The following is a 21,824-nucleotide window of genomic DNA, read 5'->3' on the forward strand; positions in this document are numbered from 1 at the left end:
GCCCCACTCTTTCCTCAGTGTCTCCTACAAAGTCTGAGCTGCACACACAGTGCTTGTTGGATGTATAGAACTCCTCTGAATCCTGGACTCGGGGCTTTCCATTCCGTCATGTAGGAACAGGCTTCTGAGACTCCCAGCCTGTAACTCGGAGAGGCACAGTTCCATACGAGCCACCTCTCCTGTGTCATGAGTGAAGTGTGTCACACTGGCATGTCTTCATGTGGATGTCAAAGATGCCTTTTCTGTGTGTTTTTGAGATTTGCTGATTAACTCAGAAAGCAGATAGTGGCTTTTGGGTAGAAAGGGTAGTTTATAGAGTAAAGAGAATATATACATGATTACAGAAATCCATGCCAGTGCTTATGCCTGGGGACCATCTGCAGTGCAGGTATTCCCTGATGATCTGGAAAGGTACTTTCTTCTTTTGGTAGCCAAATGATATTTGAAACTAGGAGGCAGGCTATGGAGGCAGAGCAGGAGGGGAGCTGTCCCCCTCAGGAAAAGGTTGCTTTGGGAGGACATTAACAGGTGCCAGCAGTGAACAGCTCAAACAACTCAACCTCAAGATGAAGCCAAGCACACGCCAGCACATGCGATCCTGGATTTGCATGGATACCAGAACTCTGCCAGCTCGCAGCCCCTGGTTCCTTGGCCAGGGCAGCTGTGGGTTTGCAGTGTCCTAACAGTGGCCTCTGCTGGGCTACTCTACAGGTCTGCAGGGCACCTGGGGCTCAGGATGTCCACTCCAAACTGTGAGGAGACTGGGTAAATCCCAGGGTTCGTTTAGTGACATCTCTCACTCTGGCTAAGGTCTGACCTGCAGTTGTCCCGACATGTTGAGTTAGGGCTCCGCATCGGTCTACCGTTCTGGGAAAGATGAAGGTCAGTGCTCCAGGTGAAGCCTTGGAGTGAGTGGGGAGGCCTGCTTCTTTTATTTTGTCAGGTTGTAGAGACAGGTATGGTAGTAATGTTTTGTAGAAGAACTTGAGGCCCAGAGAGTGTTGGTGGCTTGTCAAGGGCTACTCTGGGTGGCAGTACAGGGAACATAGCTTGGCCAGAAGTCAAGCATCTGGCTGCCACCCCACAGCAGCGAAAGGCATGGCCATACTTTTAGCTGGTGAGCTCTTCTCAAGCTGCTAAGTGCTGGACTGTCTTCACCTCCCATCCTACACTGTCTTCTCAGACATGGCTGTGTCGCTTCCTGTCAATAGACATTAATCCCAGCACTCGGGAGGCAGAGCCAGGCGGATCTCTGTGAGTTCGAGGCCAGCCTGGGCTACAGAGTGAGTTCCTGGAAAAAGGTGCAAAGCTACACAGAGAAACCCTGTCTCAAAAAACCAAGAGAGAGAGAGAGAGAGAGAGAGACAGACAGACATTGAAGGAATGCATGCACCATACCTTCGTTAGATAGTGTATGTAGTTAGAGTTTTCCTGCCTGGCCCAGTCAGGACAAATCTCTCTCACCCACCAGTCCCACAGTCTCTCAGACCCAACCAAGAAAGCACACAGAGACTTACATTGTTTACAAACTGTATGGCCGTGGCAGGCTGCTTGTTATCTACTTCTTCTATCTTAAATTAACCCATTTCTGTTAGTCTATACTTTGCCACATGGCTTGTGGCTTACCAGTGTCTTTACATGTTGCTTTTCATGGCGGCGGTAGGCGGTGTCTCCCTCCAACCTTCTACTTCCCAGAATTCTCTTTCTCTTGTCCCGCCTATACTTCCTGCCTGGCCACTGGCCAATCAGAACTTTATTTACACAGAGCGATATCCACAACAAGTGTATGCAGTCCTGCTCCTCTGTGGACATTGTTCACTTACATGTAAATGCAAAGAAGCGTTGTCTACACCCTGGCACTCAGCTGGAACATCAGCCAAGGGCATCTTTTGATGTGATTAGCAAGCATGCAAGGTACTTGTTTCCCAACCTTGCAGACATTGCCCAGAGCTCTCACCATTATTAGATCAAATGATACTGAGCAGCCAAGACAAGAATGATTAACAGTTCCGGGGGAACAGAGGTGAAGGAATGTGTGAACTTGCTAAAAAACTTGTATGCTCAAGTGGCAGAGATGGGACCAAGAGTTATTTCTCACTTGTATACAGTTTATCCAAATTAATGACTGGAGAGAACTTGCTTTTTGAAGCTGTATGTCTGGGACTATTCTTCCATGGCTGGAGCCCCGACTGTGACCACTCTCCAGGGCCCAGCTTAGTTCCCTTGGCTATGTGATCACCTGGGTTCATAGCGGGCTCTGCAGGGGCCTTCTGTGCCTTACCAGTCTGCCTTTCCTGCTGCCAGTGTCTGGCCTCAGTGGGTCACATCCACTCCGCACTCTGTCTCAAGGGTCTCCAGTTGTCCATCTGGAAACCCTGCCTTCTCAGCACCCCTGCTGCAGCTCTACCCCATGGGAATTCCTCTGTCCCTGAATTCTCTAGCATGTCCTCTAGGCCTGTGGGATTGCCATGTCCTGAAGGCTGATTATACCTTACCTGGTACATCAGCAACTCAACTGATTCCAGTTGTTGACACTTTCACTTTGTAAGTATTCATTCTTTAATAAATTCATCATGCCAGGCTGGCACTCCCATGCCCAGGCATTTGTGGAAGTGCTAAGTATTGCAACATGTCAGGTTCATCTGTGACGGGTGAAGGTCTTGCCCAGCCTTGGAGTTGGCTGGGGAAGGTTCCATGGTGAGGAAGAGGAGTCTTGGCCTCCATGCTGAGCTGACTTGACCACCTTCCTCATCCCTGTGACAGTGCAACTCAAGGAAAATGGGCTTATTGTGGATCACAGTTTCAGAGAGCACAAGTGTATACCATGGAGGGGAAGGCATGGGGATGAGAGGCTGGTCCATGGCGGGGAAGGCATGGGGATGAGAGGCTGGTCCATGGTGGTGGGAGCTTTTTGCATCCTTTTGGGTAGTCACAGAGAGAATAGCCAGAACCCGAAGTAAGTATAGCCTTCAGGATCCCTCAACAATCTCGTCTGCTAGCTAGACTTCTCCTTCTGAAGTTTTATGACCTTGTTGGAGGAATTATCCACCTTGTCTCTTCTTGTGAGTGGTCTTGATTCTTTCTTGTGTGTGACCCCTTTGCTGGGCAGCTCTTTCCCTGTGTGGACAGTGACTCTACCCCAGAAACAGGCTTATTTTCTTGCACGACACTGTCATAGCTCACTTTCTGTTGCTGTGATAGAACACCATGACAAAAACAGCTTGGAAGGAAAGGGTCTGTTAGATCTTACATCATCAGAGGAAGCCTGTCCGGACAGAGGCTCAGGGAGGAACCTAGAGGCAGGAACCGAAGCGGAGAGCACAGAGGAGCACTGCTTACTGATGTACTCCCAAGCCCATATTCAGCAACCTTTTCATACAGCTTAGGCCTACCTGCCCAGGGGTAGCACAGCCCACTGTGGGCTAGGCCTTCTTGCATCCATCAACGGTCCAGGAAAGTGTCCCACAGACAGACATGCTCACGGTACAGTGTGATGGAGGCAGTTCCTCAGTTGAGGTGTTCCCTTCCCAGGTGACTCTAGGTTTGTTTCAAATTAACAGCCGAAGCTAACGATGACAGTGGTTTAACAGTGGGGCCCACTGCTGCCTCCCCCGTCTCTCAAAAGTTCTGAGAAAAGAGTTATGGTGTTGGACAGCGGCAAGTGTGTCAGGGTGTGTCTCCTGCAGCAGTCAGTGAGCTGTGGGGAGCTGGAGCTCCATAGAGGGCTGTGCATGAGGGCAGCTTCCAGGCATGGGGTGCTCGGTACGGTACCCAGCCCTGCTGTGAGTATGGACTGTCCTCAGTAGACTCCTGTTGACTCTTAGTCTCAAGGGTGTGGCACTGCTTTGGGAGGTTGTGGGACCTTTAAGAGGTGGAGTCTAGTTGGGGAGGGTGAGTCCCTCGGGTGAGGGCCTTGGGGGTTAGAGTCAGGTGCTTCTGGCCTGGAACTCTCAGCTTCCTGGTCAGCCACTGAGATCTGAGCAAGACCCCCATGACCTGGCTGCCACTCTGAATGTCCTCATGCCTTCCCCACAAGGAAATGGTGGACTGAGAGACCTTCCCCATGAGGAACTGGTGAACTGAGAGAAATCTTTGGGCTTTCAAGTTGCTTTTGTCAGAGAGGTGAGGAAAGTAGCGAACACAGCCCAGACACAAACACGTCACTCTTCACAAGCCTGGCATTTCCCCTGTTCACATCACCATGCCCATGCTGGCCTGGAGGCTTGGGGTCCCTCAGTGGCCTGAGACTGTGTCCATGAAACTGGCAGCAGGTTCCACATGCAAGTCACTTAAACGGGACAGAAAAATCCACAGGCCACATCCAAAGCTTGCTTGCCATCACCCATGTGAATGGTCACACACATGCAGGAGCACATACATGTGAGCACAAACATGGTGCATACATGCATGAGCACACATGCAAGCATACAAGTGCATGAGAACACACAAGCATATATACATATAAGCACACATGTATAAGCACACACACACATGTATAGTCCACACACATGAGCACATACATGCGTGTGTGTGTGTTCATGCGTGAGTGTACACACATGTGACACACAGAGAAAGTGGGTGGGACACTGTGGAGGAAGCTGCATGCTTTGAGTGAGGCTGATCCTTAGTTCCCATTAAAATATGTGAAGGCCGTTATCAGCCTTCGCGGGTTTCCTTAATGTGTTTCCTGTGGAATAGTGTAATGAGAGGAAGCTGTAAAATGGCTTAGCAGCCCAGAGGTTTGGATCTGAAATCACACCACAGTGGGCTCTGCTCTGCCTCACCCAGGGAATTCAGGTTTGATTTTGATTTTTTTTTTTTATTTTATTTTATTTTTTTTAGGTTTTGTCAGTTAACTTTGAGGCTACCTTGTAATTACCCAGCAGCAGCAGCATGACTAATTAGAGACTTAGCAACTGAGGAGTCTCTGATGCGGTGGCTCCAGGCTCTCTTTCATCCTGGGTGGTTTATATCAGGTGGATAAACATCCCTTCTTAATGGTGCTACTGGGTATGGTAAACAGTTCATTTGGGTTTTGTTTTTGTTTTTTTTTCAGCTTCTCTCAAATCATACCCTACTTACAATGGTCTTCTAAAAAAGGAGTGCGTAAGTGCTTACATTTAACATCAGTTTCTGTGTCTCTCTTCCTCTTTCCAAGTTCTGAGCCCACACACTATCTGTGGGGCTTGCTTCAGATCCTCAGCACGGAGTGCTACATCTTGGCTTCATCATGGAGACAATGCAGATTCCTGAGCTAGCATGCTTTTGAGCAAGCAAAACCCGGGCCTTTCCTCCAGGCCCTTGTTCCTGTTCAGGGGCCCTGGGTCCCCAGTGTCTCCTGCTCACTCTGCCAATTGCCTTCTGCTGAGGAATTTGCTCAGCAGGAGGCGGGGTAGATCCTGGGACCAATGTCTTGCAGAAGCATAGTGGCGAGGAAGGACTTCCAAAGACCTTCCTGTGTCTTGGCAGCCATGGCATCACCAAGAGGCTTGTCCATGAGGAAGCTTGTCTTTAGTTAGAGACTAGGTAAGTTTAAGAAGTAGGAAATGCCGTCTGAGTAGGAAACACGAGGTTAAGCAAGAGCTTAGTGGATCACTATGCCCCGAAGAGGACTGTACTAATCAGCTGCTAGAGAACGATGGGCCAGACACATGGGCTGAGTGATCGAATACATGGAGGCAAGGAGGCTGGTCTAAATGGGAGTGGGAAGTGAAGAGCTATCGTGTCTTCAGTGGCACCAAGTGGACTGTACCACTCAAAGCCTCACTTGGTAAAGAGCGTATTAATTCCTGTTAGAGGAAGTGGGATTCCCTGGAATAGTCTGCTTACCTGTTGGATTTACACGAGAGCAGATGGGTGGACGCTGCCCTTCCTGTTTGGTTTTAAAACCAAACACTGGTCTGTTCTGCATTGTCCTGTGGAAACGGGTGTAGCTTCTTCCTTAGCGACCAGCTGTGCTGGGAGAGGCAGCATCTTGTTATGACACTCAGCTGGATCATCAGTTCCTGCTATTGTCAAGGCCTAGGGGCTACAACCTAGAAGAAAGAAAATGTGGACTGAAATAGCCATCACATCATGGAAAGCATTCCGATCTTCCCCTTTCTTTGTGCTTGCCTGTACCTCTCTCCCCGAGGATGGGAAGGAAGAGTGTTGACGTTCCCGGTCCACCAAGAATTTACTATAATTGGGTTAGTAATAGCTGAAACAATATTCTCCATGTTCAGTACCATGTGAAACATTCTGCCTTATTTCACTGTGTCTCCCAGCAAGCTCCCAAAGGCAGAATTGTTGTTGTCCCCACTATAGAGGAGAGGCATTGGAGGTGGGGAGGTTAAGGATTCAGCAGGAGGTGTGCATAGTTAGAAAGTTGTGAGGGGGCTGGGGATTTAGCTCAGTGGTAGAGCACTTGCCTAGCAAGTGCAAGGCCCTGGGTTCAATCCTCAGCTAAAAAAGTTGTGAGGTTGACACTTAACATCCATGCTGTCCTTTTAAGCCAGGGCAGAAGAGCTCACACTCCTGACGTCTTCATCTTGGTCCACATGGTTCCCATGTGGTCAGCTTCCTAAAGCTGAGTCAGAAGGGTGCCACTAAATGTTGCTTTGGGTGCTGCTACCAGCCAGGCACCAGATGTGAATGGCCACACTACAAGTGGGAGCAGACTCTGCCCTGTTAGTTCCTAGCTGGTGCTCTGGTGCCGATCTCTCTCTGAAAAGATGTCCCAAGACTAGTTTTCCTGTGGGCTGGAGGCGGTCTGTCAATTGGTCCATTGGGGGCCTGAAAGTGAGAAGGTGGTCTGCCGTTGGCATGCCTGTGGGCACAGGTGACTTGGCACAGGTCCTCTTAGGAAGGCTGCTTCTGGACTGGAAAGTCTGAAAAGTGTCGCCTCCCTTCTGCTCCAGAGTCACCAGTATGCCCTTGCCTCTCCACCAGTAACATGGGACATGACTCAAAGGTGGGGCATATGTGGAACAGCTTTCTTCTCTGAAGTACATCCTCAGGAAGGGTTTTCCTCAAAAATGCACGTGCTCCGAAGCCCACTCTTCACGTCAGCTACCGGCCCCTGGTGGCCACCCACCTGCTCCCCAGTTGTTTTTATTTTGCTGCCACTCGGGTCTGAGGTGGTTTGTGTGCCGGGGTTCCTTCCCTCCCTTCTGCTTCTCTATCTTTCTACATTAAAATATACTTGTTTATTTGTAGTGTTGAAGCACACGACATGGCGTGTGAGCAGAAGTCAGAGCAGCCTCTCAGTTCTGTCCCTACCATGTGGGGTCCCAGGGACCAAAGTCAGGTGGCTAAGCTCAGCAGCAAGTATCTTTGCCCACTGAGCCGTGGCACTGGCCCGAGATTGTTCTTAACTTGGCACTGCCCCAACAGGCGGTGGGGTGATTTGGAAGAGTCTTGGCACTCACATGAGAGCAGCTGAAGGCCAGGGCTAGCTCAGTGTGGAAGGGACACTGTGGCCCTGTGGCCCTGTGGCAGGGATGGCTTCTGGATGCCTGTATTCTTCCTAGTATGAGCTGCTCTTGGTGGAGCCCAGGCCCCTGGGCAGGACTCCACAGCCTGTGGTGTTGGCAACTGACTTCACAGGCCTCCGTGTAGGTATTAGCAATATGTGTATCCCAAAGATGCCATTGTGAACACTGACTACCTGAGTCCCTTGAAGAGATTGCCCTCCCTCCTTGTTGAATGTCTACATTTAACATCTTTTCAAAGCCCAATAAATTCTTTTTTTGGTTTTTTTTTTTTTGTTTTTTTTGTTTTTTTTTTGTTTTTCGAGACAGGGTTTCTCTCTGTACCTTTGTGCCTTTCCTTGAACTCGCTTTGGAGACCAGTCTGGCCTCAAACTCACAGAGATCCACCTGGCTCTGCCTCCTGGGTGCTGGGATTAAAGGCGTGTGCCACCACCGCCCGGCAAGGAGCTTCATGTGGTGGCACACACCTTTTTTTTTTTTTTTTTAGCTGAGGATCGAACCCAGAGCCTTGTGCTTGCTAGGCAAGAGCTCTACCACTGAGCTAAATCCTCATCTCCCAATAAATTCTTGAAAATGCCGTCAGGTCCTCTGTGATAGCAGTCATTGGTGACATTGTGAAAAGCAGGCCCAGCAGTATGAAGCCAGTGGTAGCTTCTTGGTAGGGCACTGCCCATGCAGCCTTCCAGGCGCCCTGGCTGGATAGCGTGATGCTGTCGGTTTGCCCAGCAGCTTTATGTTGTCTACCTGACTGACCTTTAAGTCACGCTAGCCTCTGCTCTTCCTTCAGTCTCGGTCTTCCCCCACCTCCTGTTTCTTCTTTCTATTTGTTCTTCTCTATCAGAGGGATGTTTGCTCTGTGTGAACTGAATGTCTCCAAGACGCTAAAAAAGGGAATGATAGGCTTCCAGGCCTGCAGCAAATTCTTCAGGGGAAGACAGGACCCCGCTGCAAAAGCTTGTTGAGCACCTTGGGCCGGGGCTGATAAATACGAGCAGCTGTAAAAAGGTGCCATGGCTCCTGCCACACCAGTTTGGAGAAGGTAGTCACCCCCAGAAGGAGAATGTGCTGACAGCCTACAGCCTTTATGTTTAGCCTACTCACCTAGCCACAAACCACTGAGCCCTCAGGAAGGAGGAGGGTGACTTTTGAAGGACTAGGCTGTGGCCGCAGCCATCCTGGTCCAGAGCATGCAGGTGATCGACAACAGTAAGCATCTACTAGGCTACACACTTGGCAACCAAGAAGGAGCCACTGCTCCAGGAGACATATATATGACTTCAGGACCTCTCATCCCAACTCTGACCTTCACATGGAAGGACAAGTGACTGGACCTTGAGTTACCCCATGGGTTCAGGATGATGCTCATGGAGTAGGGAGAGGTGACTGCAGTGCCCGTGTTTCCCTTTGCACAGGTCAGTGTGCAAGGCAGCACTCCTCTACTTGGTGTTTTACTAGACCACACCTACATCCTGTGCCCAAATGGTCACAAGTCAGTCATAATGACCGTGGAATGCACTGAGAAGATAATCCTATCAGAGCATGTGACAGCAGTTAAAATCAGTGTTTTCCATTCTAAGTACTAGACTTACCTTTTTGTTTTTAGCTTGTGTGCTGTGTGTGTGCATGTATGTATGTATTCTGGGGGCATGTGTATGAGGGTGCATATGTACATGTGTGTAGAAGCTATAGATTGGTATCATGTGTCATCCGTGATGGTTCCCCGTCCTATATGTTGAGGCAGATCTCTCACGTGAAGCCCCATGGATACTTATCTCTGCCTCCTAACCTATGGGGTTGCAGGTGGACTGCCACACCCATCCTGCGTTTATGTGTGTAACTGGTCCTGCTCACTCAGCAAGAGCTTTACCTAGATGCCAGATCATTTTCCTAGCCTCTAGACTTGCTTTTAAAAGAAGACAGGGCTCTAGCAAGATGGCTCAATGGGTAAAGGGTAGAGGTGCCTGCCACCAAACCCGGTGACCTGCGTTTAAGCCCAGGAACATATGTGGTAGCAGTGAGAGAAAACTGATTCCCACAGGCTGTCCTTGGATCTCCACACATGCACTGTTACATGGGCTTACCCACAAGCATGCACAGTCTCGCGGAATAAAACATCTTAGAGGACAGGCTGGGGCTGGGGCTCCGTGGGAGCATGCATGTGTAAAACAGTAGGTTTGATCCCAGACACTGCAGAAAACAGCGAAGTGAAAATCCAAGACCAGTAAAGGAACACAGGGTCCTCCTAACTCTTCTCTTAATTGTCTCGCAGACCAGGGAGTGTGTCTGCTAGTTTCCTTTAGATGTGTTACTTTTCTAATGTGTTTGTATTTCAAATATTTTCCAGGCAGTTTATCAGTTATCCTGTTAGCTTCATCTCTCTGGCCATGATAATGCTGGGCTGAGAGGGAGGCTTTCCCTGCCACCTCCCCATCCTGTCCTCTGGGAACTCAGCACAGCCCAGCTTGTCCTGTCATCCTTTCAGTGTGTGTGGGGGCAGGGGAGCATCTGGACTCACATTCACTGTGCCATCTTATCTCTCTCCCACCCCATATCAGTGTGCCCAGCACGTTTGTGCAGAGTCCATTGTTAACAATGTCTGTGTTAAATCTTTAGCTCTTACTTATTTGTTGTTTTTTTTTTTTTTTTAAAGAAAAATTTGCTCTTACCCTGTTTTTATCCAAAAGCCTTAATGAACATCCTTGAAGCTTTGAAAGCGGTATGAGGTAGCACTTGATTTGTGTGATGCTGTGTCTCAAAGCTAGTAGAGAATCTGCACATGGTGACTTGTTTGAAGGAGATCTTACAGAACATTCCCTGTGTGGTGCCTGTCATGGCCTGGTTCACACTAGGTTCAAAGTAGACAGTTGTTAAATAATTACTTGATAGGTTTGTTGCTGCTTCTCTCTCTCTCTCTCTCTCTCTCTCTCTCTTTCTCTCTCTCTATCTATCTATCTATCTATCTCTGTGTGTGTGTGTGTGTGTGTGTGTGTGTGTGTGTGTGTGTATAGATTAAAAGAGTCCAATCTTCAGGAGTTGGATCTCTGTTCCTACCATGTGGGTTCTAGGAATCAAACTTAGGCCACCAGGCTTGGAGTAAGAGTCTTTATGTACTGAGATGTGTCTTCCTCCTTGGTTTGCTGTTTTGAGGCGGGGTCTCACTATGTAGTCATATCTTACCTGAAACTCAATCCTCCTTCCAAGCGTTGGGGCTCTAGGTGTGGACTGCTATATCTAGAAATTTCCATGTCATATGGCCTGATATTTAAAATAGGTTATTTATGGGGCTGGGAAATGGTTTCACAGTTAGAGCACCTGTGACCTAAGTCTGCCTCTAGCAGCTACATTAAGCTGTTCACAACTGCCTAGCTCCAGGGCATCCGACACCCTCTCTGTCTGCGGACACTTATGCTATGTGGCATGCACACATACAAGTAGATGTACACATAAATAAAATTATGAAAAGAAAATAGTTCGTTTAAAATCTCCCAGATGGACCTGGATTTTCTGTAACTTGGGATTTGGATGTATTATGCAAATAAATTTAGCCTGGGATGCTTAGTGATTTTGATTAGTTTTGACAAAGTGAGGATGATAACATTTTTTTGCACAGAGCAGAAAACTGCCCACATCACATCAATAGGAAGTCACAGCCTGTCTATATTCTCACCCTGTTTATGTCATTTTTGTCTGTCGTCTGGTCATGGTCACGGCATATGCCTGCACAAACAGCACATTGGGATTTCCATCTCCTCTCTAAGCATGCTCACCATGAAGCTAGAGCCACACTGTGACTTCCTTTATAAAGTCAGCCAGCCCCTGTAGAAAGTGGTCAGGCCACTAGGAGTGAGGACAGGAGGAGACAAAGCCCACTGCGTGTCACAGCTGAGAGGGAAGAAGGCCAGCCCCTCAGTTCAGCCTGTGGCTGCTGCAGGGAGTGTCTCACTGAGCTGCCTCAGTGTTCTACAGAGTCCGCTGCCCTCCAGCCATGATCGTTGACACTCAAGTGGATGTCTCCTGCAGGTTCTATATTGGTGAAATTATTAAGGCCACTCCACGTAGTTAAAAGGGAGGTTTATTTTGTGGGGTAACTTACAAATGAAGGGGTAGGTAGGTTGTATGGTCTGGCAAAGGTATGGCGCAGTCCGGCGGTGTTCTCTGGAGAACTCTGCTGGGTCCACCTCCAGCGTCCAGGGTCCGGGCACCAAGAGATCCCTCTCATTTGGATCCTGGATCTTCTGCATCCTCTCTCGGCCCCGCCTTGTAGGCGTGACCATTACCAAAGCCTCAGTTGGGGTTGGAACTTCAGGCCAAGGCTGGAATGGCTACCTACTATAGTTCTAGACAAGGCTGACTCACCTGCGTGGGGAGGTAGTGTTCAAGGAAACCCCTGGCAATGGCTTCCAAAGTGATGAGTCTTCTAGAACTTAATCCAGGCAGTACTCTGCTGAGGATTCAAAAGCTACTGTGAAAAACAAGAACTAGAATGCAGCGACAAGATTGGCAGCCTACAGTAAGAAGCAAATGCAGAAGCATGTAGGCCTCTCAGTGAGGCACACGACCTCCAAAAATGACTAAGCTTTTCAGATGGCGGCTGCCTCATCAGTTACTTGGATGCCAATTCTGTCCCTTGAGGCAAATAAGTAACTCCCAAGGAAGAATAGTAGTAATTCAAGGAACATGTAACTTCACAAGGACCCCTTGCATAGCAGCTGTGTTCTGCCCCAGTCCCTTTCCAGACCTTTAGGTGCCGTAGTCACACAGGACCAGAGGCTTTTGGGTCCTTCCCTGGCCCTCATGGTCTTGACTCCACTATGCCTCCAGACAAATGGTGGGGGAAGACGTGGTGGTGGTGGTGGGGTATTTACCACCAATCAAAGCAATGTAAATGAGAACAACGAGAAGCTGATTTCACTTATCTCATGAGGAAAAAATAATTATAAGCAGAGCTGAGACAGTTGTGCAAGCCCATCAGTCCCTCCACATACCAGCTGCGACTGTAAATTGAAGTGGCTTATCTAGGGTGGATTTGACAGCATGGCCCACGATCTACCCATTCCTTCGGTAAGAGTTTATTCTCAATGAGCTGAGACTTACGTCAAGTGCTAGTGGACAAAGTGTTCCTCAAAGCGTGCTAGAACAGAATCCATGTAGTGGACCACACTGGTCCCATCGTGCGTATATTAGGGAATAGTGTTGATCTATCACAATTGAAGGCTGGAGGGAACTTAACTTACAATGGAAGAACTAAAATGCACTGGCTATGGATTTGGTGGTGTATACCCGGAACCCAGCACTTGGGAGGAAGAATAAGGATCAGGAACTCAAAGCCAACCTGGGCTACCTGAGGCCTCGAATCAACAAATTAATAATCAATCACACAACAACAGCAGAAGCTCCGGTGATGAGTGAAACGGAATGCAGTGGTTAATGGACTGGGTCGTCTCCTGCACTTCTCTGCTTAACAGTCTTTCCCGGATTCTCACAAATGGGCTCATTCGGGAAAGTTGATTAACTTTTCTGTGCCCTGGCTTCCTTACCTGCCAAAGGGGGAAATAATGGCGGTGGTGAATTTTAAGTGAGATAATTATTTGGCACCCTTGCTACTCAGTATTGCACAGCATAACTGTCTGATAAACGTTAGCACTGAGTGACTTCTGTGCCTCAGTTTCTTCCTTTGCAAAATAGGAAGGACAGCCATTCCTCCTTGAAGCTTAGGTGAGTGTGTGGGAACACTTGGTAAACCCAGCAGGGCAGACAGCAACCAAAGAACCATCGCCACCTGCTGCTTGTAGCCCAAGCCTTAGGGAAGAGGCACAATGATCAGATACCTGGACAACTAAGACTGCTTGAAACCCCAGGTCCTCACCCAGCCATGGGGACGATGACCAGTGCCGTCTGGATTTGGGCCTCGTGCGTGTTCTTCCAATGTTCATTTCTACAAGGAATACATTGTATTTTGCTAATGTATGTTTTCGAAACACTGACTTTAGAGTCATTCTTCTGTCTGGCTCATCCGAGCAGCTGTGCTCCCTGAGCATCTTGCAGGGTTTTCTGTGCACTGTCCAGCTCTGGTCATGTGTGGGGAGCATCTGAATACTGTACTCAGCACAGCAGTGTTGCCCAACACTTTCTTCAACTGCATTAGAACTGTAATGTAACCCCCTGGATGCAGGCTGGAGTCATTTGGGAAGATTTGAAATATAATGATGTTGGACTCCTTAATAGTCCAATCAAATCCACACATCTGGAGGTGGGGCCTGGGCTTTGGTAGTTTTCAGTTTAAGGGTGTTTTTTGTTTGTTTGTTTGTTTGTTTTATTTTTGTTTTTTTCGATACAGGGTTTCTTTGTAGCTTTGTAGCCTGTCCTGGACTAGCTCTGTAGACCAGGCTGGCCTCGAAATCAGAGATCCACCTGCCTCTGCCTCCCAAGTGCTGGGATTATAGGTATGCGCCACCACCGCCCCGACTGGGTGGTTTTTTTTTTTTTCTTAATTTATTTTTATTATTTTAAATATCTGTGTGAGGGCCTGAGTGTATGTATATGTACCATGTGCATGCAGGTGCCCACAAAGGCCAGCAGAGGGCATCAAATCCTCTGGAACTAGAGTTACAGATAGCGATAAGCTACTACATGGATGCTGGGAACTGAACCTGGGTCTTAGAGGAGCCACAAGTGTTCTTGACCACTGAGCCATTTCTCCAGCCCCCATTGGTAGTTTATTAAAGGCTTCCAAGAAAACGTATATGCAGTGAAAACTCCTCACTAGCTCACTTAGAAGATTTTCCAAATTATCATCAGAGGACAAGAGTTTCTTAGGGAGGGTGAGGAGGTGGCTGAGTAGTTAAAAACACTTGCCTTGCCAGCTCAAGACAGAGTTCACATCTCTATCGCTCAAGAAAATGCCATGTGGCTGTGGTGGACTGCTTGTAACTCAGCCTTGAAAGGCTGAGACTAGGGCTGTCTGGAGCTAGCTGGCTAGCCAGAGTCGCAAGCCCTGGGCTTTATTGGGCGGCCCTGCCACAACAAATAAGATTTGGGAGAGCAGTGGGGGATGATTCCCAACATCAACCTTGGTCCCCCATATGCATGCACATGCACCCCATGTGTTCACACATAGATGATCACACACACACACACACACACACACACACACACACACACACACCAGGAAAAGGAAAAAATCCCCAGATGTACTAGTTAAACATAGAGATGCCTGGATTAGAACAAGATTTACCGAAGCTGAGCTTTCACCAGGAGAGACTTGGTAATATGCATATAGACTTGTGTCATTTAAAGGTGGACCATATTCTGAGAGGAACATCATTATTTGATTTTTTGGAATTGTGCAAATCTAGTAGGCAGTAGAGGACATTGCCTCTTGATGAAGCCAAGAAGTCAGCTGATACAAAATGCTGAGGCTGCCCACAGCATAATGCAGCCAACCAGAAGTACCCTTCAATAATAAAATAAATAACACACTCATTTATTATCACCTATCATGTTTCCATAATTGTACCTGCTGTGCCTTTATGTGACTCAGGCAGTAAGTGCACTGACATCAGCATCACCATGAAAACACGGGTAATGGGTTGCACCATAGTGTTGCCATAGCTATAATATCATTAGGTGGTAGGGCTTCCTACTCTATTATAATTTTCCTATAATCTTCACTGTCATATATGTAGTCTGTCACTGACTGAAACATGGTTTGCAGTGGGGCATGGATGTTTAACATACTTGTGTGGTGATTTTCACCATCAGAGAAATGTGGGGACTCTGCCAGAGCTGTGGTTCTCGGAAGCACCAGGGGACCCTGCAGGTGCTCTTTTGCCTGGTCTCCCTCAAGGTCCCAGATTCTAACACGTCTAAGATACTCCTGGGCACTGGGATTTTGAAAGCCCCTGGATTCAATCCCTAGGAAAGTAAGTTCCCCAAATCTCTGAAATCATCACCCTGTGGGAACTTAGTCCCAACTGTATAATGTGGTACCCTATCCAGTCACACTGAGCTGGACTGGGAATGGGACCCTGGAACCTGGCAGTGTGCCTCGTCGGTGTCCCTCGGTGGTTCTGATGTGCTGTGGTGCCCTGCTTTGAACAGCAGGCTCCCTCAGATTGTACAGTTGCTCTGGACCATGCCTGGCCTGTCTGCAGGTGCCCTAGGACTGCTTGGAGAGAACATTACTCCTCCGGGGTGCTCCCTTAATCCAAGTGTTTTGAAGTTGTGAGGTTCGTGTCCTCTCTAGTACAGCCAGCATCCCTGGTATTCCTGTGGATAGGTTGCTGCTGTCACTTGGCCCTTGGTGACAACCATAACTGGTGGGCCTTGTTTTCTTTGTAGTTGGCAACATCTATTGGTGTGAAGAGACAGCATGACTCTAATGAAAGAAAGCATTTAATCCGGGGCGTGTTTACAGTTTCAGAGGTTTAGTCCATTGTCATTATGGAGTGGAGCGTGCTGGCAAGCTGGCACTGGAGCAGCAGCTGAAAACTACATCCTGATCCATAGGCAGAGAAAGATTCTGGGCTAGTCAAGGGTGTTTGAAACCTCAAAGCCCTCCCCCAGTGACGTACTTCCTCCAACAATGCCACACCTTTAATCCTTCTAATCACTTCACAGAGTCTCACTCTCCGGTGATTAAACATTCATTTATATGAGCTTATGGGGGCCTTTCTTATTCAAACTACCAAAGGGACCAATTTTTCAAAGGTAGTAACCCAAGTCGGATCTTGAGCGTCCATCACTGAAGCAGACAGGGTGGTTTTTTGCCTCACATAACATCTGCCTCTCTGTTTTGCAGGTTTTCTAATCAGCCCGTCTTAGCATGGTCCTCTCAGCCCCATATTGGTAGTGACCACGCCTACCGGAGCAGAGGAAGGCAGGAGGGCAGTGGCTTGCTGGGTCCCAGGGACTGGGAAGATGTGGAGACCAGAAGAATGGCTCAGACCCACAGTCTGCCCATCCATGTGAGAGAGAGCCCTTGGGAAGTTGCAGGAAGGACAGAGCATGTGATAAAGAAGGCCATTTGGGAAGAAGAGCTGAGGACGCCAGCTCCTGCTAAGTGGTACAACGTGAGCTTGGAAAGCTGGGAGCAGCCAAGGAAGTTAGGGAGGCAAGTGTCCGAGGGTGACAGAGAGAAAATGTTCCAGGACCTGTACCAGTTTGTTCAAGGAGAGCACATGCTGACATCTCAGAACAAAAAGAAATCCCAGTCATTGCCTCGAGTTCTTTCTCCCGAGAGCCTGCATTTCACACAAGTTCCTGTTCCACTACACGATGGGCACTTACCAGGTGTCCCCAAAGTGCCACCATACCCTCCTAGCTGCCCACCACCTTTGGAACCCACAAGGAATCTTGAGAAAGCTAGTTCTTCAGGCCCTTTTCCCCGGCCTAGGTTTGGGAAACCCCTTAAAACTCCGTGTCATGGCTCTCACCCACAGCCCAGGGGAGAAGATGCATTTCAGGACCACCAACACAGGGACCCACGTGGCTCGCAGCCAACAAGAAGTAAGGATTCCAGGCATGAGTTGGGTGTGCTGGATTCTGGCTTGGAGCCCCCGGTGTATGTGCCTCCTCCTTCATACAGGTCACCCCCGCAGCACATTCCGAACCCCTACCTTGAAGATCCTGTGCCCAGGCATATGAGCAGCAGCCAGAGTCAACAGCAGCAACTGCCTGAGAAAGCTGAGGCCAGCTGTCCACTTCCTACTGGCTCCCTTGTAGCTAGGAACCCCTATGATCCGACGCCTGGCACTCCTCCTCAAGGCCTTCCCCCCCACCCCTATCCTTTTGCCGCCCATGGGGGTTCTATTGAGTACATTCCATTTGACGATCCACGGATTCGACATATTAAAGTAGCCCTGCCCCCAGAATACTATGAGAAGACAAAGCTTGATGACATACCCTATAACTCTGGCATCATCACTACCCAGGAACCAGCTCTTGGGAAAAGACAGTACAATGGTTCCCTTTTCTCACCACAGGGCCCAACACCCCCATCAGGCAATGAGCAGGGCTCAGCCTTTGCTCATTCCAGTCCCCAGTGGCTGCGGGGCCATGTCCCTGTGGACATTGAACATGGAGGCTTCCCTGGCCAAACAGAAGAGCCTATCATGAGAGGACTAGCAACAGATGTGAGAGCCAGCCAGCCAGAAAGCCATGCCTCTTCCCCACAGCCACAGGGTGAGGGTACCTGCAAAACCTACACCAAGCTCAGAAAGTTTGAAACTGGGATTCAGACCAAGAAAAGTTCAAAGAAGAAAGCCAATGCAACCATATTTTGTTTGGTTTCTGTCCCAGTGAAATCTGAGTCACTGCCGCCAGGTACGGATACGAACAACAATGACTTGAAGCTGGGAGCTGATAAGACGCATGGGCTATGTCAGGGTACAGGCCTGGAGGAGCAAAGTCTGTTGAGTATGTCTTCCACTGACCTGGAGCTGCAAGCCCTCATGGGAAGCATGGCTTGGAGAAGAACATCTCCAGGGCAAGGTCTGGGGGAGCCAGAAGATGGCCAAACTGATGACCTCAGATTCCTCCACCTTATCAAACCCAGGGAGCTCCAGCCTGCTGGCTCCTGGCCAGGCCACCAATACAGAGATAAACAGACCCAAACCAGTTTCCCTGAAGACTCCAAAAGCTCACATCTCCCCCATGCTACAAAGCCAGGAGAGTCTAACAGTGCAGCACTGACCCCAACATGCCCAGAGCCCACTGCCTCCGAAGTACACCTGCATGCAGCCTTAGCATCCAGTGACCAAAATCAGAAGCCCAGTGTACCTCACCTCAGAGGGCAGATGTCCCTCAGCCCATCTCGCAACAGTGCTTTCTCAAGGACTTCGCCAGCCATAAGCCAGGCATCTGTGCCAAAGGGGGTCTGTGGTGAGCCCCCTGGGGCCAGCCCTGTACCCAAGCCAGAGGTGGTGAAGGGGGGAACCACAGCAGGCCAGTGCAACAGCACACAACTTTTTGGTCAGTTTCTCTTGAAACCAGTTAGCCGCCGGCCGTGGGATCTGATAAGTCAGTTAGAAAGTTTTAACAAGGAGCTTCAGGAAGAGGAAGAAAGCCATGGTGCTAGTGGTGGGAGCAGTCATGAGGACAGTGAGACAGAACAGTCAGAGGACTGTGCTGACTCTAGAGCCGAGACCGGAAGCCGCCATGAAACCAGCCAGGGAGGGAGAGCAGAGCCACAGCCTGCAGGGCTGGTGTTAGAGGAGTCAGGGTTCCAGGCAAGAAGACTTAGGAATGAGTCAGAGAACTGGGGTGAGGAACCAAATCCCGGCTGTGCACGTGCCCATCCGCAGCCCCTGGGCCAGGCGCAGGAGGAAGACAGCAGAGGTGTTCTTGTCCGGCAGCGGCGGACAGATGGAAGCCTGGTTGCCGAGCAAAGCCAGGAGGTTCCGAACGGGATGTGTGAGCGGGACATTAGCCTGAGTCCGCTGAGCAGCATGGCTCCCAGTGACACAAAATCAGCCCCCTTTTTCTATCTGGCAGAACTGAGAGGAAGTCAAGAACTCACCAAGGTCAGCGATGCTCTAGGGTCTGTGCAGCTAGGCAGAGAGACCCCTCCAAAGGTGGGCAGTGGTGAGGAAGGGGACAGAGAAGTCCTGCTGCCTCTCGCTGACAAATACCGAGGCCTCTCAACACCAGACTTGAGGTCTTTGGAGCTCACAGGGGGACAAAAGCAGAATGCCTATAAATCAGAGCCTCTGGGTATAGAGAATACCGTGGAAGTCATCCCAAGTGAATCGCTGCAGGAGCGGGCAGAGAGGATCCTGGGCATTGAGGTGGCCATGGAGTCCCTCTTGCCAGGTGCTAGGAGAGGAGGACAGAGCCAGCTCCCCGAGCCTGATGCAAGTGCCTGCAACCTAGAGTCATCCAGAGAGGACTCACTGCCCAGCTTAGCACCATCAGGGGGCCGCACAGTGGCCACCGATGCCTTCTATGGCAGGAGAAAGTGTGGCTGGACTGCGAGTCCCCTCTTTGTAGGGGACAGGGCCCCTCAGGCTTCTGTATGCTCAGATGTGGATGGGCTCCCTGCAAGCCAGGCCACCAGCCCTGAGCCCGAGAAAAAGGATGAGGAGGCAAAACCACCCTTTAAGTCCACTCTGTTCCATTTCATGGAACAGACTGCAAGCGTGGTAGGCTCCGAAAAGAGGCTCCGAAGCCCTTCCAAAATGATCGAGAGTTTACAGGAAAAATTGGCATCGCCCCCGAGGAAGGCAGACACAGATCGCTTGGTAAGAATGAGGGAGATCAACTCCTTGTCTCGGATGAGGTGTCTGAATTCCAAGAGTGTAAACTCCATGGAGGAGCCCGACCACTTAAAGGCCACCGCGAGTCAGGCCTGGCCTTCAGGAGGCCTTATGTCCCCGAGTGGTAGAGACCAGGCCTGGCAAGCAGGACATCTGTCCTCTGTCTCTCAGGATGTCATCCCTCAAGAAGAAAATGGGCATCCTGAAGTACCGAGGGAGAAGCTGTCCAATCAGGACTTGTGGTGTGCAGGTGAGGAGTCGGGCCGGCGGGCAGGTGTTTGGTGTGAGTTTGGAGCCGTGTGACCATCAGAAGCATGACTAGTTTGCTGAGTATCCTAAGCTCAACGCTGGCAATGGTTCCATAGAAAGATCTTTCCTACAGGTGTGGTGGCTCACACTTGTAGACCCAGCACTAGGAGACTGATGTGGGAAAAACTTGAAGGCCAGCCAGGGCCATAAAGCAAGATGTCATCCTTTTGAAGGAAGGAAGGAAGGAAGGAAGGAAGGAAGGAAGGAAGGAAGGAAGGAAGGAAGGACGGACGGACAGGAGTGAAGGAAAGAAAGAAGGAAGGTCTGGTGAGGTGGCCAGCAGGTCAGGGCACTTGTTGTGCAAGCTTGGTGACTGAGCTCCATCTCTGAGACCCAGATAAAGTCATAGGACAGAACCCCGTTCACAGAGTCGTGGACCTCACGTGCACAAGAATAGTGAATACATTAAAAACAGGCAAACAAGCTCATCTAAAAAATTACCCAGAAGCTTTCCCAATTGGAAATCAAGACCTTGTCCTGTATTTTGAATGGTTATATTACTGATTTAGTTGACTAAGGAAACAGCTACATAAAAGTATCCGTGTAAACAGCTTCTCGGGCCTCTGACTGTGTTGCAGAGGTAGGACATTATTCAGAGCTCTCATCTCGGCTGTGGCAGCTCAGTGGCGCATGCTGGCTACAGAACATTTGTACTCTTGTTTTCTGCCCAAATAATAGGCCTTCCCCCACAGGACCCTGTTGACCGCTCTTTGTCAACTGGTTATTTTTACTTAGTTGTTGGTTTGAGATGAGGTCTCTCTTTGTAGACCAGGCTGGCCTCGGACTCACGGAGATCCATCTGCCTACAGAGGCCAGAAGAGGGCATCAGATCCCCTGAAACTGAAGTGATATAAAATACACACCCAGGTTTTAAAGTCTCAATGCAGAAGAACCTGAAATAGCTTAATAATTTTACATTGAAATGTTACATGTTGAATGATAATATTCTGGAATGATCAGTAGAATACATTTTGGACATATAAAGTATATTGTTAAAGATAACTTCACCTGTTTCTTTTTATTTGTTTTAACTTGTTTAAAATAACATTACATGGCTCACACTATTTTTGTTGGATCTAGACTGTCTATGAGCTAAAGAACTTATTGTTCTGGAGAATTCTTTCCATGGCTCCCCGTATGTGAGTCCTTAGCCTCAACTTTGAGTCTTGGGATGTGGGTACATTGTGTGGTGTTGTCTTCAGTGTACCAGAAACTGAAGTGAGCAATTCAGTGCCCAGTGCCTGTGTGACTCGAAGCTCGGCCTCTCCCTCATTAGGAGTGTGGCACTTTCCATTCTCTGTTAGCAACCCTCCACTGTATTCTCAGCACATGAGAAGACATCTTTGCTCACAGGGACCCTCAGAATCGGCATACCTTGAGCTCCACATACAGCACTGAGTTATAACTATCGTCTTATGTGGTCACATGGTATTGCTGAGGGCAGTGTCAAGAGGTGTTAAATCGTGGGAATGCTTCATCCCTTAGCCAGGTGGCCCTGGGACAGTCCATCATGTAGCAGGCTCTGGCAGCTCCCCTAAATGCCAGCTCTGTCCTTCTAGTCTGTGGCGCCTGCAGAGTGTTCTTAGTTTTCCGCAGTCTCATTGCCTAGCATGTAAGCGTGCACCAGTCAGAGGGAAAAGGACATCCCCTTTGAGCTGCAGGGGATGGGATAGAGGCCCTTCATATGGCATCCTTTTCCAGGTGCATTGCAGAATGTTGTTTACTATAAATATTAGACCATCCTGCAGGCTTTTAAAAATCATCTTCTAGGCTCTGGTGAGCCTTGCTG

General features: G+C 49.2%; 1 protein-coding gene across 2 annotated transcripts in view; it reads left to right on the forward strand.

Annotated features, from left to right (window-relative positions):
• Window positions 1-21,824, forward strand: part of Jcad (junctional cadherin 5 associated) — a 40,563-nt gene that overhangs the window by 15,250 nt on the left and 3,489 nt on the right. For both annotated transcript variants that reach the window (XM_036187665.1, XM_036187666.1), the window contains one exon: window positions 16,273-19,976. In XM_036187665.1, coding sequence (XP_036043558.1) covers window positions 16,273-19,976 — 3,704 coding nt within the window. The remainder of the gene's footprint in view (window positions 1-16,272; window positions 19,977-21,824) is intronic.

Source organism: Onychomys torridus, chromosome 5 (genome assembly GCF_903995425.1).
Source record: "Onychomys torridus chromosome 5, mOncTor1.1, whole genome shotgun sequence".
In the NCBI taxonomy this organism is placed as follows: Eukaryota; Metazoa; Chordata; class Mammalia; order Rodentia; family Cricetidae; genus Onychomys; species Onychomys torridus.